Here is a 16,813-nt window from a genome sequence, read left to right as displayed (position 1 = left end):
CTGCTGCTGCGATCACCTCATCTTGTACTTTGGCTCTGAGCTTTTTGGCAGAATCTGGGATCAAATCTGTCTCTTAATATTCATGGCCTACAGCTCCAATTTTGCTAATTGTTGGTGCAACCCAGCAAAGCAGCCAGGTGGGAAATTTGCATTGCTAAACTCATGGAGCTGCAACTTCCCGGCAAGGAATTCACGCGCTGGAGGAGAGAAGAGGGCTAGCTCTGCTTGTGGCAGTCAGTGAAGCAAAGCAGAACAAGATGAGTGGGAATAATCTCAACTGCCTCATTGAGTTGCCTTCTGTTGAGTGGTTAGACACTGACATGTTCCTAATCATTCCCATCCATGTGAAGCCAAGACATTTTTAGCTGGTAGCAAAGAGACAGAAATCTTGCAGAGAAATGTTAGGGAAGACCACACAAGAACAACAATGACCATCAAAGACCACAAGCAGAGACAAACTTTTGTCCCAGATTGTTTCTTGCAGTCAACCGCCTCCTGTTATTTTGCTTCTCTTCCTGCCCCTCTCTTGAGCTGCATGGCTGGTCCTGCTGGTCTCTTCTGCAGTCAGGCATCCACTCATCTCACTGTTTTGATGTCCTTCTTTGTCTTCCCCTTCTCTACTGTATGTTACCTCAGTCCCCCAAAGGATTCCTGTCCCACAAGATGAGGCTGGGTTCCTGCTGAGAACAGAACCGTTCTTGCAGGTCCCAAACAGAAGGGATGTGGGCTGAGGTATGGTTCCTGCTAGAGAAGGAGAAAGCAGCTGATCACCACTGGAGTCTCCAAGTCCCCTGAAGAGCCGAGAGTCACTTCCCTGTTTATGCTCTTTATTAGTCCCTATTCTCTTTAATCGGCTTAGACTGATGAGCCGAGGCAGCCGTAAGGATCAGCCGGGCTGTTTAATTAAAGGATTGCAGCTCAGCCTTGCAGTTTGGGGGTTTGTGTAAATGAGCTGCAAGTACATTATTTAATCTGCTGTGCAGAGAGGAGCTGGGGCATTAATGAAGCAAATTCTAATTAAAACTAGATAGCTGATGGTTATTAGTGGCATCAGTTCTGACAGGATTTATCTCATTTAGGGAAACCATCAGGAAGGGGAAAAGAGAGAATAAACCCAAGCTGGTTTATCAGAATTCACAACAGCATCACTTGTGACTGGCTGTCCGTTCAGTGGCACTCAGAAGAGGTGCACAGGGAGCTCCTACGTACCAGGCTCTCCCACTGGGAGCCCTGATGAGCTTATTTAGGGGTATGTTTGGCTCGCCCAGGAACTGATTGCCTATTCAGGCTGTCTGACCCACATATTTCAGTCTTGATTGACTTTTGTTCTGCTTTGGTTCAATCAGGAATCTGTTCATGATTTGAGCAGGGTGACAGACTCTGTAAATGATCTGATGAGCTTCTCCTAGAAGCCTACTGAGCCATTCCACGACAGCATATGGATATCAGCTCCATGCTGACTCTGTGTTTTTCCCTCTCCGTCATGCTTTTGCCTTCCTCACTGCATTGCACATGTAACTTTGGACATGAAGGAAGCCCATGTCTGACTGCAGGACCTGGCAGAGACTTGAAGATGTTTTATGGCCAGCATAAATTTAACTGGTGAGTTTAATAACTCTCTGTGCCTATTCTCACCTTCAAATAGCCACGGTGGCTTCAACCATCTTTTTCTCTGCATAGAATATTGTGTCACACACAGACAGATTCAGGACTGCTACTGGGGTCTGGAGGCATTAGAAAAGGCAAGAACATGAGAAAGTCTGGGGAAAAAAGTAAGGAATGCATGAGGCCTGCAGTGTGGGACAAGCTGCAAAAGGCATCAAATCAGTACAAGGCATAGATCAGTACAAGTCCAGATGCAACTTGCTATAGGGGTCATGGTCATTCATCCCCAATTCAGGATTTCCTGGCTCAGACTTGTCTTCGGATGCAACTTGGCAAAGTTGTTAAATCACTGAAACACATGATCACTTCTTCAATTTACCTGTCAAACCCCAGCAGAAGCAGGGCAGGCAAACTCAGGCTCAAGGGATAGGCAGGACCTTTCAGAATCACCAGGACAAAAGGAAGGCCTGGCAAAGAACATGACAAAAATTATCCTAGAGCTTAAGACTGTGGGACTGACAGCCTTGTAGAACAAGAACATTCTAGAAACTAAGGGAACTGATCAGAAATAATGGAGGCTGGGACAAGAATGGGGCAGGGTCAAGGATGAGGGTATGAAGATAGAACACTATGGCAAAATTGAGCCCTTTTTCTAGACAAACTAGAGCACTTAAACAAAATCCTCTCACTCCAGAAATGTAAGGGAGAGGTGGCTTTCCCTACCACAGAAATCTCCATGGTCTCCTCTGTTGCCTCCTTTTCCTTGCCATCTCCCCATCTGCCATGAAAGGGCTGGCATGCAAACTTTACCAATGCTTGAAAGCCCTCAGCATAGACTGATCATGGGGGTTAACCCTTCCATCTTCATACACACATGGGCAGGAGGGGTCCTGCTTCTTTACCCTGTCTCCAAGTGTGGCCAAACCCTACTTTTGAGCATACACACCCACCCACCCCTGTTCTCTCCACAGTTGTCCAGCACTCACACTTTTTCTTGGAAGGAAATCAGAAACCACAGCCTGCTCCAGTGAGAAGAACAAGAGAATTTTCATTTTAAAAATGCAGTAGCCTCACTACTGCAATTCAGCTGCCCAGTTCTGTTCAGAGCCGTGCTAGTAACTCAGGCTTCTTACACAGGTGCCAAAGGTCGGATGTAAGCCTAGCAGCATAATGAGAGAAATCTTTAAAGAGAAACCTCTTTGCTATTTTCAGAAGGGTGATGAGGCCTGGAAAAACAGAGTAGGTCTGTAGGATGTAGGGGTGGGAAGTCGTGAGAGGAGAAGGAGATGGCAAGAACAGAGGGACAAGGCCAAGCATGGAAGCTAAATGCCATATGTGCGTCTCGAGTACCTCTGAAGCTCCTCAGACCCTTTGGTCCTGGCACTGACATCTTTCACTGATGAGGGAGAGCTGAGAACTGCTGGTGCCCCCACACCTGGCTGCACTGGATACAAGCTGGTGATAGTTAATAGTACCTGTCTACAGCTGTTCTTTGGGGGCAGGCTCAGACCATCTGACACAGGCAAAAATGCTCCCCCCACCCTGATTCAGGGTGTGAGACAGAACCCTGAGTGTGCTGGGTGACTTTTGCTATACTTTAAAGGTTATAGTGTGTGTGTCCAGGAACCTCATAGAGTGAGATAAATAATTTGAAGGAGAAGAGTGAAGCATGTGCATATCAGTGTCACATACAGTAAGAAGAGGTACAAGCATGAATGTGGGTTGATGGAAATAGATATTTGAAAAGAGGCTGAAAAAACATTTTGTGTGTGTGTGAGTGGAGGTCGGGGGAGGTTGCAAGCAATTACACAACAGTACAAACAGTAATCTTGGGAGGGAAAAGCAAGGGACAGCAGTGCTGGGAACATGGGATGTAGGGGAGGATGGAAGTGGATTGGCATGTGTAATATGTGAGTTTTGTCTGGGGCAGGAAGATCAGTGATGGATGATAAGGAAGTAGAAAAAATAAAGATCTTGCTGGCAACAATTTCCCACCTTGGTGAGGAGTCTGGAGATGAAGGCTTCTGCTCTGCATCAGCTGCTGGGCAACAGAACTGGTGTAAAACAGTTTCATTCCTGCAAGAAAAAACAAACCGCAGTGGGTCAGTGTTCACTTCACTCAGCAGAAAGCTCAAGGGAGAATGCCATTTTTAGAGCTGTTCTAAGGGGACAGTGACTCCCAGTGATGCTGAAAGAGTAGTCTAATTCTTATATGAACATTTTTTACTCCAAGGTGGAGGAGAGCAGAGAAAAGGGGGCTGAGAGTTCTATTCCCTTACCTTACCTGTTCTCATGCTGATGTCAACCTGTGGAGAATGGGGCAAAAGTGCACAATGCAAAAGTTCTCCTTCTAGCAGCATTTGTTTCACAATCCCATACATCTCATGAAAAACAGTTTTGTCTGTCTTTTGTTCTGTTTCTTTTGGGACAGAAATATGTCCTTATATGTGTTTTCTTACATATGTTTCCTATACATTGTGAAGTAGTTGATCTTTTCTTAGCAGTGGCTAAATTACCTCTGCAGACAATTCTCATGAAACCTCCCTGGAGCACAGAAATGGCCTTAGCACACCACTGCTGGGGATTACTGGGAATAGTAGTGGAGAACTGACAGAACAAGCACAGGTATGGGGACTGAGACCATGACAAGAGAAAGAGACCATAGAAGAGAAAAGCAAAACCCTAAGAAGTAAAAAACTTGAGCAAAATAGGAAAACAAATGACAAAAATGTGTTTATTTGATAAGAAAGACAAAAGATTTCATCCAAAGTAAGAAATCCTAGTGTTACAGAAGTTTTTGACACTGGGCTCTCATTTCCATTAGATAGGTTTATTGCAAGAAATCAATTATGGTGTTTGGTATCTTGACCTTGGTGCCTCAAAAGAGGGACCCCAAACAAATAAATCCCTGGACAATTATACCTTTATGACCTAAACTCCCCATCCCTCATGTGACAGTCCAGACCAACAGCATTATTGGAGTCTGGGGTCTCCTTGCTCTTTGTTGGTTTGGTGTTTTGTTACCAAGTGGTTGCCACTTGCTCTTCTTCATATGCTCCTTACATCAGTTTCAGTGGAGGTTTTGGTCAGGGCTGTGGTCAATGTGTCTTAGTTTGAAAGACAGGTGTCTGCCAAGGAAGGCGGGAACCTCCTTTGGAATGGAGAATATGACCCCCTTCCCTCTGAATTATGATAATTTTGAAATTAAGGGGCTTTCGGGCAAAGATATGAGAAACAGGAATAACAGTTCTTTACTAGTGTGTGTAACAAGGCAAGCAAGCAACAGCAACTGTGGCAGCAGCAGAGCCCAGGGCCGGCCTCTCCCGGCCGCAGCCCTTTCCCCTCGGCGCAGCTCCGCTCGCGGCCGCCAGGGGCGCTGGTGGCTCCCGGCCGGGCGGGGCGGCTGCGGGGATTCCCCGCGCCTGCAGGGGGCGCTGTGCCGCCAGCTCGGCCGCTGCCCTCCCTCACGCGGCGATGGCGGACGGGCTGGAGGGCGAAACGGGCTGCAGCAGGAACGGCAGGGCCGGCTCTCCCGGGGCAGCAAGCAAGAGGTAACAGAAGCTCGGCAGCTGTGGCAGGAGCCATGGGGTTCCAGTGCAACGGCCGCTCCCACAAGCAGAGCTTCACTCACGGTAGGAGAAGGCAGCAGGAGGCAAAGCCTTGCAGTGGTGGTAAATTGTCCCCACAGCAACCGCAGCCTGTCTCCCCTCTGATGCTGGCAGTGAGAGAGTGAGAGACCGAGCAAGTGGTGGGATCGTACTTGAGTCTGTTTTCAAGCAGGCTCACACAAATACTCCAGCTCCTACATCCTATCACACTGCTCATTTACAAAGAATCATTTGTATTGAAAAAGACCCTTAAGATCATTGAGTCCAACCATTAACCTAACACAGCCAAGCCCACGACTAAACCATGTCCCTTAGCCCCACGTCTACATGTCGTTTAACTACCTTCAGGGATGGTGACTTCACGGCTTCCCTGGGAAGCCTGATCCAATGCCTGACCACCCCTTCAGTGAAGAAATTTTTCCTGATAAGCAATCTAAACCTCCCCTGGTGCAACTTCAGGCCATTTCCTCTTGTCTTGCCACTTGTTACTTGGTAGAAGTGACCAACCCCCCACCTGGCTACAACCTTCTTTCAGGGAGTTGTAGAGAGTGATAAGGTCCCTCCTCAGCCTCCTTTTCTCCAGTGCCCTCAGCTGCTCCTCATAAGCTGCTCTACAGCCTTCAACAGCTACCAAAAAAAATCTTTTAAAAAATAGACACCCCACATTTCAGCCATTTCTAATCTAAACATTTCCCTAAATTAACTACACTGTTCTCTGCTTTTATTCAAACAGCAGATGCACAATGACAATTCCTAACTGCACATGAAGAAAGCAAACAAGAGGGAGCAAAAACAGGGGAAAAGAGGAAGGAACAAGGATGGACAAAAACCTAAGAAATAGAAGCTTATATATAGATGAAATGCCTTGCTAGTTAATTATCATGGTAGAAACACAAAAGTAAAAGGGAAGCAGGGAAAGGAAGAGTGGTGTGAAGTTTCAGGACTTTAGGCTCAGTCTCCTGTGGGCAGTTTAAGAAAAAAAAGTATCCCAGATCCTCATCAGAGAATTAGCACACTCTGAGCACCACAGCTGCAGTCAGCTCCTGACTCTGGTTCTCATGATTTCTTATGTGTGCTCAACAACAGCCTTGGGTGTTTTCTACCCAAACCAAAGTTGTCTTGAACCTTGGAGATCCCAAGATCTCTGGAATAGTTGTGCCCCTTACGTGCCACCACCAGGTGCTGATCATGCCCACATGCAGAAATTTGCCTCCAGTGGGATCCTTATGTCCCACTCCAGGGGCCATGACTCTCATGGAGAATCCACCAGGGAGGTGGTGAGGAGCAGATACTGCCTGATGGAGGTAAATATATGAGTTGCACATGGGTATTCCAAGCCTGCGCTGAAAGCTCTTCCCATGACTGGAAGCAGGGAAGGTTATCTTAGTATTCCTATTAAGTCCAAGTTCTCCAAATGCCCAGGAGCAGTTGGAGCTCTGGGGCTGTTCGCACTCTTCTTTTACAGCTTGCTTCTCTTTCTCTTTTGTTCTCCCCAGGCATACACCACAGGAACTGGGTTCTGCCATGGAGACTACTTCTGTTCCTTTTCCTCTTTCTTTCCATCTCCTGATCCTGCACATACCTGATATGTTGCAAATCCACACCCTCACTTTTGCATCGTGGCACCCAGACAGGAGCTGGGAGAGGGTTAACCTGTGGGAGAAGTTGATCCCTTCTCACCCGAAGAGGCTGTGTGTCAGTTGTTATCAGGACAAAGCTGCTCTCTGGGTGCAAAAGGCAAGTGTCCTAGAGCCTCACTGCCACTTCTGAGCCTCAAGGAAGTGCTCCAGGAAAGCAACTGTCTTCCTAACACTGCGAAGTCTTCAGGTAAGACATTATTTTTGTTGTGATTCAGGAGGGCCTGTCAGGATTGTAATGTCTGGTGGCTACCTGGATTTCCTCCTCCTGTGGTGTTGTCAGCCTTTGCAAGTTTGAAGTTTAAAGTGAGCCTTGAGATATTTAGTATCTGTCATAAGTCAGGATAATAGTTTTGATGGTGGTTTCTTGTTTTTTGTTTTCCTTTCCATGCTGTCTTTTTATTTTGTTTTTAAACAAATCTCAACTTCATAAGCCAGAAAGGCTACATAACTTGAATATGTGGCCTCTGAGGAGTTAAACCCTAGAAAGCACGCGGTTGTTTCAGCCTTTGAAAAACAGGGAGGGAGGCAATGTAACTTCACTCATTACTTTGGAGTGTGGATCTGTAATTTTGTTTCTTTTTAAATGCCTCTGGTAGGTGGCAATGGTCGACCAATTAAAAGGGTAGGCCCAGGGCTTGCTTTTCTGTCTGTGTTTTTCTGTACATCCTCTGCTTTGCCTTCTTCAAACCATTGCAGAGACTGAAATTAAACACACACTATCACGGGCAGATCAGGCAGGTGATTGTGGAGATAGTTTCTCCCCATCTGCCAGGATGCTGCTGAACTGTTCTATTTCCAATTTATTGCTTTAAAAATAAATTATTATCTCTTGGTCTGTACTCTGAGGAAAGCTTGGAAGGGAAAACCAGCAAGAAGAAAAGGTGTTCTGGGTGAGTTGGGTGGCACAAAAGAGGAAGGGGCTCAGGGAGAGAAGGAGGAGGCGTGCTGGGGTAAGGTTTTCCAGCACTATGAGACCCGTGTGTGGAGGAGCAGCAGAGGACAAAGGCAAGCACAGATGCAAAGAGAAGACTGAGAACAGCCTGAGCCTGTCAGTGCCTTGCTCCATCTAGCTGGGATGCACACTCCGGAGGCAAGGATTTGACAGTCCAGACCTATCTTAAATGCAGAGATAGCTTGGCCCAGTAGTTACCCATGCTGTCAATTGAAACATTAGCCCTCTCTCCTCTGAGAGAAAACAGCTGACTGAATTTTATTCAGATATCTTTAACATTGCTCCTGACAAGAGGTATCCTCCAGCCAGCTGCCTACAGCCTCAATAGGGGTATCTGTGAATGAACTGTCCAGCCACAGCAGTTCCTGCTCTGTGATGAACTTCAGAGAGGCTTGTGCTCAACCTCCTGGCTAGCACAAGCTGTCGAGTCAGCTCAGGAGTTAGCTCTACCTTTCTGGCTTCTCAGAAAGTTGGACTGTGCTGCAAAGGGGCCCCTGATTCATGCTGCCTTGGTCTTTCATCGATGGCTCCCAAGGGGATAAGCTTCTTTTCTCTTAAAAACCGGCGTTGTAGAGGGAACAAGAACTGAGGGCCAAAAATTTAAAGTCTCTGTAGCTTGCACATCACAGGGCTAAAGGAGGGCAAACTTTCCTAAAATTCCCTTAATGCTGTGTCTTCCCTTTGGACAAGTGCCATGGGCTTTCTGCTCAGTCAGTGTTGCCCCCCAAGCATCAGTGCCCAGTAGTTTAGCACTGATGAGAGCTGTCTTGAAATAGAGATGCCCATCTGCTGAGAGCTGCATTATGGTAAACAAACCTAACCTCTTTTTGTTCTCCTGCACCCCCACAAAAGCAAACCCCGGTCCAGACAGCATATGGAAAACGGTGGCGCTCCCTGCTCTCCAGCAGTCAGCTTTAATTAAACGTATATCCTGTGTGGCCTGTTCCCAAAGATAAAGAGCAGCTCTGTGTTTTTCTGCGTGAATGATTTTAGACTACAAGAAATGCCAAAACAAGACAGAATGAAAATTGCTCTCACTATGAGTACACAGAGCGTGCTTTTCTCTACCATGCTGCAACACCTCTGCATCCCACTGCTCTGGTCAGTTGTGTAGGATTGCTGGCATGCTCCATAAATGAAGATCACTGGGTTCCCCAACTGCCAGTACTTACTAACCTCTGGGTTCTGATCCTTGAGCCCTACTGGCCTGCATATCCAGCAGCCTTGCCCTTGGCCCAAGCACACAGCAGTTCTTAGAAATCTGACAGTGCTGAATCAAGGAATGTGCTATCAGTAAATAACTAGTCCAACTCATGCAGCCTTTCTGGTTTCTCTTTAAACCTCTGCCTTTTGAAGAAAAGCCAGAGGCTTTGACCAAAAGTCACTGTCCGTAGTGCTGGATATCTCAGCTTTCCTGGAGTCCTTTGCCACTTGTCTCTATCTTGCCTTTTTTTCGGATAACTGCCAAGAGAACAGATGGAGTCGCAGAAAATCATGGCCTAGCAGGGGAAGATTAAAGGCAGAAAGAGTCAAAGGAGAACTGAAGTCATCTCAGATGAAGTTTTACTGGCTGTTACATTTCGTAAGATGAGCACTGGAGAACCACAAACAGGAATTATTTAGCAATGCTAAGTTAATGAAAGGCCAGTTGCAGTCTTCTGACTCCCCCAAAATGTAGCTCAATGCTACCTCTACCTATCAATGGAGCTGTGACACAACCTAGCTAAGGTTAGGTGCAGACCTTACTCCTTCTATCACCTCCCTCCTGTGATAGATCTATTTTTGACTGGAACTGAGAGTTGAAGTGAGATCTCAAAAAGGCACTGTTTCCAAAAGAGTACTGTCTAACAACTAGCTGCTTCTCCCCACTTCTTCACTTTTCACTGCAGAATACCACTAAAATTTTCTAGCTGTCTTAATGGCTCATCTCAGTTGTAGGGCATTAGACTGGTGTTTTGGAGGCAGTTGAGTATGGGCAGGGTTCATATTGTAAGGAAACATACATGATTAAAAATAAATTCAAAGTAATTTCTGCAATTTAAGTTCATTAAGTCCCTGTAAATTTGATGGCCTCCTCGTTTGTTATGGGATACTGTTGACAGCAAGAATTTGATAAGGTTCAGAGAGGAACTGGACATTTTAAGTACTATCCTATTAGAGTACTTAATGCAGATTTTTTCCAAAGCGAATGTATAGGTATATATATAGATATATACACTATAGATATATATAGATATATACACTATAGATATAGTGTATCAAACTTATCAGCATTAGAAAGCTCATAGCTGTTTTTAAATCTTTCCTCGTGAACAGTTGGTATTGGCTATCTCAGAAAAACAGTTACACAAACCAGAACCACAAATGTGACTGACTGAGAAAATTCTGTGTTAAGGGGCATGGGCCTTATTACCCAAGATACTGAAGTGTAGGAGTGCAACAAGCCTGAAGCTATTGTTGCCTGGAAATAGAACAAACCTTCCCAAACAACATTAAAATGGTAATATAAAAGCAAACCTTTACTTGAAAGCCTTCAAGTACACAATATGGCAAAACCTGCATGTGGTACAGTAATTCTACAATTTTGATAAGGTTAGTTGATTAGCATACCTATCATATACTGTCCAATTAGGAGAGTAGTTGGTTAGGTAATATTTCCCCAGGTACTGGCCCACTGGAATCTGTTCTGATTGGAAAACAGAACATCCTTGTAGTTGGTTCTCTTCTTGGAATAAGACTAAACTGTATGTCAGGAATGTGTTAGAATGTTAGCTTATTGTTCTAAAATGTAGGGGAAAAGGGTAGGAAAAGTACTAGGAGCTACAGCCATGTATTAGCAACCTACAAAGCTACAAATGTATGAAAAATATAAAAAGCTAAAAATCTTTAGGCATCACAATCATTTTATTTTACATTCCCAGTAACTACTACAATCCCAACCTGAGTGTCGCTAGGATGCAGGGATCAAGCATTTTCTTAACTTATTTAGCCACTGCCTGTCTACCTCTGTCTGTAACCCTCCACAAGCTTAGATACCTAGTTAATTGTATGACAAAAATGAAGTTGTGTCTAGATGATGTCTAGATTCCAGCACATAGCTCCTGCCTAACAAAAGCAAGCTGCTGAAGAAACTCCGTGCTGTGGCAGCATGATGGATGAATATACAACATACACAGGCATGCCCAGCCTCACCAGGATGCATGGTAGCCCTTCTTTCACTCCATCTGAGTGCCTATCGTCCTACAGCTCTTTAGCATTCTCAAAGCTGTTCTTGCTTCTTCTCTCTACCACCCAAAGTCATGCTAGGAGGGAGGAAGAGGGAGGAACTTGCCAGGAGCATCTATTCTCTCTGCTTGCCTGCCAAAAATGAAAAATCAAATATGTTTTGTAGTCTGGAACTTGGCTTGTCTTGATCATCTCATGAGTGTTGGAGAAAATGTCTTCTTCCATGATGTTTCTCTATAAATTTGATTATCAAAAGATCAGCGCTCATCCTCTAAAACTTACTTAGCACCTGCTTAATCATTGTCTTCTTTCTTGGTAAAAAAATTCATTTTAAGTCATACATCCTTTGCATAGCATTACTATAAATTTCTTTTTTCAGTGCTAGGAGATGGGATGAAGATGGGATTCCCAGTGCCAGAGTATTTACAGTTTCTCACTAGAATATGTCGATTTTAGAGACCCTATGAAATGTCTTAAAACAAAATTGCCCTTGCTAGTATAAAATACCATATGCATTACATACACTACTGTTTGGAAAGTGACAATCCAATGTGACACTGACACAAATGTGTGTCTCTGAGCTATTGTGGGGTTTTCAGAACAGCACAGCTTGGAAGGATAAGCACAAGGCACCGTGCTGGGGAAATGGAATTTCCTGTGTTGGAGGAAGAAGGTCTGAGCCAATGCTGCTGTGATCTGATTTTTTTTTGGTTAATTCATTGGGTGACTACAACAGATATATCAAATGTGCCATTCACTTATCACCATCTGCTTCTAGGGATGGAGAGATTAATGCCATATCTTCCTGAACAGTTGGTTTCGCAGCTTACTTTAGTCCATATAAGTGGTAGGCATTTCTCCTGTACATCTTCACTTTTACCTTGAAGAAATTCTTGGGGGGGAATGTGGCATGACTGGCAGATGGGTGCATGGATTTTGGAAAGAAATTGTGGTGTTTTGCAGCAATTTCAGTACGAAGAACATGACCACTAGACAAATGTGTGTGGATGTGTACAAAGAGGGTCTGAGCATGTAGTGATAGACCCTCTTTAATGTAAGGTGGCATTTTTGGACTTAGGATCAGAGTCAGCAATGTATCTGGGAGATGGTGAAAATTAACTGTGGCCTCGTGTTCTGGCTCAGCAGGGTCTGTTCCTCTGCCATGGACCTAAACACACAGTTTTCTCTTGGTGACAGGCTCCTTCTCATAAAGATTTCACCTGAATTGTGTCACCTGTGAATTCACTGTATTCAGTGAAAATTGCTGCTGACAAGTCCATCTTGTCACCCAGAAACACTTGAAGGAAATCTCATCCATTTGTTAAGTCTACCAGGCACAGTTGGGCTAACTGCCAGGTTTTCCCACATGCTAGAAATGAGCAAGAGTGGGGAAAGGAATGGGATGTGCTCAGGAATCAGCTGCAGGGGGAGAGTCCATGCTGGCTTCTGGGTCCAGTCTGACTGGTATCTCCTTGTGATAGCCAGAAGCAAAGTCTGGGGTCAGGTTTTGGACCCACTTTCGGCATTTCTCATGCTAGGTGGGGCATTATTTGGTGCAGTTTTGTGGCTCTTGATGCTTCAGCTATGATAGGATGAAATAACTCACTCAAGGTGAACTAAGGAGGATAAATTCACTCTCAGTTATCTGTGCACTAATTCTGTTATAACCAGAGACAATCTACATGACAGCAATTGTCCATAGGACGAAACTTAAGATCAAATATCTACTGTACAAAGTCAGACCCTAAAGTAGTCAAACATAATGTATTGCATGCATATGCGGTGCCTTTATAAAAGATAGCAGCTTGAAGGGATTTGGAAATAGTACTTAAATTGGACGGAGCAAAACATTCCAATTTGGGACACAGGGATGGCCTGGGGAAAGCTAGCATTGCTAAAAACTCTCAGTAGAGGGGCACTTGTATCTCTGATGTTGATACGCTGGTGTTTCTTACAGAATTGCTTGTTGATGAAATACACTTTGTGTTTACAGAGGATGCTTCTCATGCTCCCCTACGTGCCCAACGGAAGTGATTCACTCAGAAGCTTCTCTTCTTGCTATTAATTTCTTTCCTAAGGCACAGTAGGAACAGGGATGAGGGAGATTATAGTACTTGATAATCAACTTTCAGGAAAAAACATCCTGGGAAGAAGAGAATTTATCATTAGCTGGTAGAGGGATTGGGGGCCTGCATCTCCTGAAATATTGTTGAATCATATGTCAATCAAGAGCCCATTCACTCCATTTAAATTGGATTTCTCTCTTCCAGAGAAGCATCAGCCACATAGAGCATGGCTGTCTGCTAATTGGATTGGTGCCTGTAAGCACAAAAAGGAAGAGGCCAAAATGGCCAGGGGAGGAGGAAACACTGTATGTTGGACTGTGCAGTTCAGTGTGCACCTTCAGCCATGTTCAGATCCTCTGTCAGTGGTGGAAACAGTTGATGATTTTTTGTGCTAGACAAGCCACAGCATCATTTGCTTTGGCTTGCTAACAGGCTGAGTAGTGGAATTCAGGAAAAGCAGCTACTCTATAATAAAGAGCAGTCTGATATTCTAAGCGTGTGTGCACATCTGATCATGTGGAGGGGATCCTCTGGTGACACATGCAGCACTCACTGCAGTGAGCAGAGGTTTCATAAGTTGTAGCCAAAACTATACTTCAGATATCACAACTAGGAAGCTGCTATAAATCAAAAGCATGTGTGAGGGGGAGTTTGTGTAAGTTCCTGAAATAATTTCAGTTAAATAATTACCACAGACAGAAACTGTGTCCATTAATTTCTTAATTGAAAGCTATTTTTCCAAGATAACATGTCTTTTCCAAGATAACATGTCTTTTCCAAGACAGCATCCTTCACTTCCAACTATCTTCAATATCATCATTTTTTTTAAGTTTATATGTGTAATGGAATAATTACATGTCAGCAGATGCATGCTGATAGTGATCTTCTGTAGTTTGAAACATCTTTTCATACCTCTTCTATTTTGTACTATGCAAAGGCCCTTCCTTCTTTGTTCAAATAATAGATTTATAACTACATAAAACGGAAAGAGCTGGCAAAAGCTCACTTTTAATTACACTGATAAGCATTCTTCAAATCCCCTCCAGTTCTTCACATAATATTTGCAGTTTTTCAGCTCATACCAATGAGTATGTGGTCCTTCTAAAGAAATCCAGAGCCAGCACTCTGCCTGAGTGCTCTGCTAGCAGAGCAAACACCTTTTTTCTTCTCTCCTATTTTGGGCCAATACATATGAACACTAAAAAAAGGCAAAGGCTTGTGTTAGTGGAATTGGCAACCCCTTTCATAATTACTGGGACTGTGAGATATAAAGGGAATTTAGGTCTCTTCCTCAGTAAGAATAAATTATTTTTACTTTTTGAATAAGTGTCAGAATTGGACTCAGTAAAAGGATATTTATTATGACTAATATTTGATCTGTTTTTAATCAAGCTTACACTTTTCACTGGCTTCTCACTCACACTTAACCCCTTAGTACAGGAAGAAAACCCTGGAATTTTCCAGAGGCAAAAATCAAAATGTCCCTAGCACTGGAGAATGACACAAATCTAAATGAAGGAGTGCTGTTCAGTAATGCATATGAATCTCATAAGCATGTAAATTAGCTGCATCCACGGCTGACTTCTGAGCTCTCTGTGCCCTTGGCAACACTGTCTGCTGCAGACCTGTCCCTGGTTAGCACTGCATGGCCAGATGTGCTGCTGGTACCCCACAGGCAGCTCTGTGTTCCACACTGGATACCAGTGCAGCATGACAGTGAATTACACCAGCAACCAAAGAGAAGCTGGAAAGCTCATTCCAACCATGTTGGGCTGATGCACTAAATGTCAGTGGTGATGTTATTCTTCACACTCACCAAGAATTTCAGGATTGTTCTGTGCAGTAAATCCTGCTGCCAAGGGCTGAGGTGCCCCAGCTCTGCTGTTGGGGCTTGACACACGAGGAATGCAATTGAATGCAGTGAGGAAGATCAAGGCTTGGCTTGCAGAACACTTTAGAGCTCTGTTTTGGAGCCTTGGCTCTGGAATCCCAGTTACCACCACACCTACACGTATCTGGGGCTGCTGCATCAGTGACACCCATAACTGAAAAAGGAGTGATTTTGTAAAGCAGAAGGACCACAAGGAGAATTAGGAATGCAGAACTGGACACAGGCTGCTTGCTGGCATACCCAAGGCTAAATTGTGCTGTTCCCTGATGCCGGAGAGCTGAGTTGCTACTGCTGTGGGAAGGAGAAGAGCAGAGGAAAAGTGCAGGCCCAGTTGCAAAGCTGACTGTAATGCCTCAAGGGACAGTTAGCAATAGTCACCACTGCTTCAGGGGAAATTTAATTTGCCCATTTCCCTTCCAAACACACCCACATGCTTCCACCAGGGCCTTGACATATGGAAAGCAGGCAGTGCTCAAGGCTGCTTGTGGACACAGCAGCTGGCTGACACCAAGAGCAGCTGTATTTGCATATGTAATTGCTCTGGAAAGAATGTACCATTTGGCACCAACACAAATGGGGAGAGGATGCAACTTGAATGCTCAGCACATGACCATCATAGATACTTGGTTTTCAGTTAAGAGGAGATTTCACAGTTTCTTGGGGCTTCATAAAATCCTGGCCTTGCTAAAGTTGCAGAAGAACAGGTGGAATTAATGAGGTGTTCTAATATTTGGAAAATGTATGAGAGTTGTTCCCTTTGCCCATCTTAACTGTTCAATAATTCCTGAGATTTATAACTAGTAGGACATACAATGTTCTGTCGAGTCAATTTATCAAGACAATGACAGTTTAGGTTAGTCTTAGTTGCAGGAGTTGGATTATTTTATACTCTCTCTGGTGCGGCAGCACTGGGAAAAATCACCACGAAAATGGAGAAGGCATCTCTTCTTAGCCTTGCATACAGTAATTGTTCATCCATGCCCTATCTCAGAACGAGATACCAATGTCAGCTAACACTCATTTATAGATATATACCTGGCCAAAGGAGCAGTGCTTCAGTCAGTGATGACTATAGGAACCTATACAGCCTGCACCTTCCACCATATGCAGTTCACCTGGAATTCAATGAGCTACTTATATCTGTCTGTACTCCTGGATATCTCTGTAGTGCCTTATTCCCCATTGTGCCTCGTGGGGACTCTTTACTTGCTAAAGCATTCCACTTACAAAACCACTACTGTTCTCTACTTAATGAAGCTTGGAACTTCCCACCGTGTGCTGGAGCCCTCTGTATTTGGCAAAAAAAAAAAAAAAAAAAACAAGATATAAAATGTGGTTCTGGAAACATAAACATAAGAGATTTTCCTCTGTTGCAAGAGCCTGATTTCTGCAGAGATATTTCAGGAGAGTTTCATAAACAATTACTAGAATTCAGAGTGAGGAGCTGTGGGATTGATTATGTTTCTGCTCCTGAAACAAAATGGCTGATGCAGACTTTTTGAACTCCGTGGTACTTACAGCTGGGCAATCTCCTCTAGCAACTGAGATTTAACAAGTTTGCTTCAGTAGCCTGGTGCCAGCAGGGCTGTAGCATAAGCTGACACCATGTGGCTCAGAATAAGCTGGCAGTGCTATTTGTGGTTTCACACTTCAACTGTGAAGCTACATCAGCGATGGTTCCAGACCCTGCATGCTGGGCTGTGACAATACTTCCCATCTTGGGAAGAGGCAACAGCAGTGGCTGTATCTGCGTTTGTGGTTACTTTAGCACTTGGAGCTGTTGAAATCTTGATTCTTGTGGTGAACACATTCTGTCTAGACTCTAG

At 44.4% G+C, this 16,813-nt stretch overlaps 1 protein-coding gene across 1 annotated transcript in view; it reads right to left on the bottom strand.

The window, feature by feature from the left end:
* The window catches only part of IQSEC3 (IQ motif and Sec7 domain ArfGEF 3), a gene marked incomplete at both ends in the record, with an annotated part of 94,013 nt that overhangs the window by 47,878 nt on the left and 29,322 nt on the right, over positions 1–16,813 (bottom strand). The window contains one exon of the mRNA XM_082280447.1: positions 3,601–3,681. Coding sequence (XP_082136573.1) covers positions 3,601–3,681 — 81 coding nt within the window. The remainder of the gene's footprint in view (positions 1–3,600; positions 3,682–16,813) is intronic.

The sequence above is a fragment of the Coloeus monedula genome, assembly GCF_965178545.1.
Source record: "Coloeus monedula genome assembly, chromosome: 4".
Classification (NCBI taxonomy): domain Eukaryota; kingdom Metazoa; phylum Chordata; class Aves; order Passeriformes; family Corvidae; genus Coloeus; species Coloeus monedula.
Note: the sequence above shows the minus strand (reverse complement) of the source record. Positions and strands in the feature narration are given on the sequence as shown.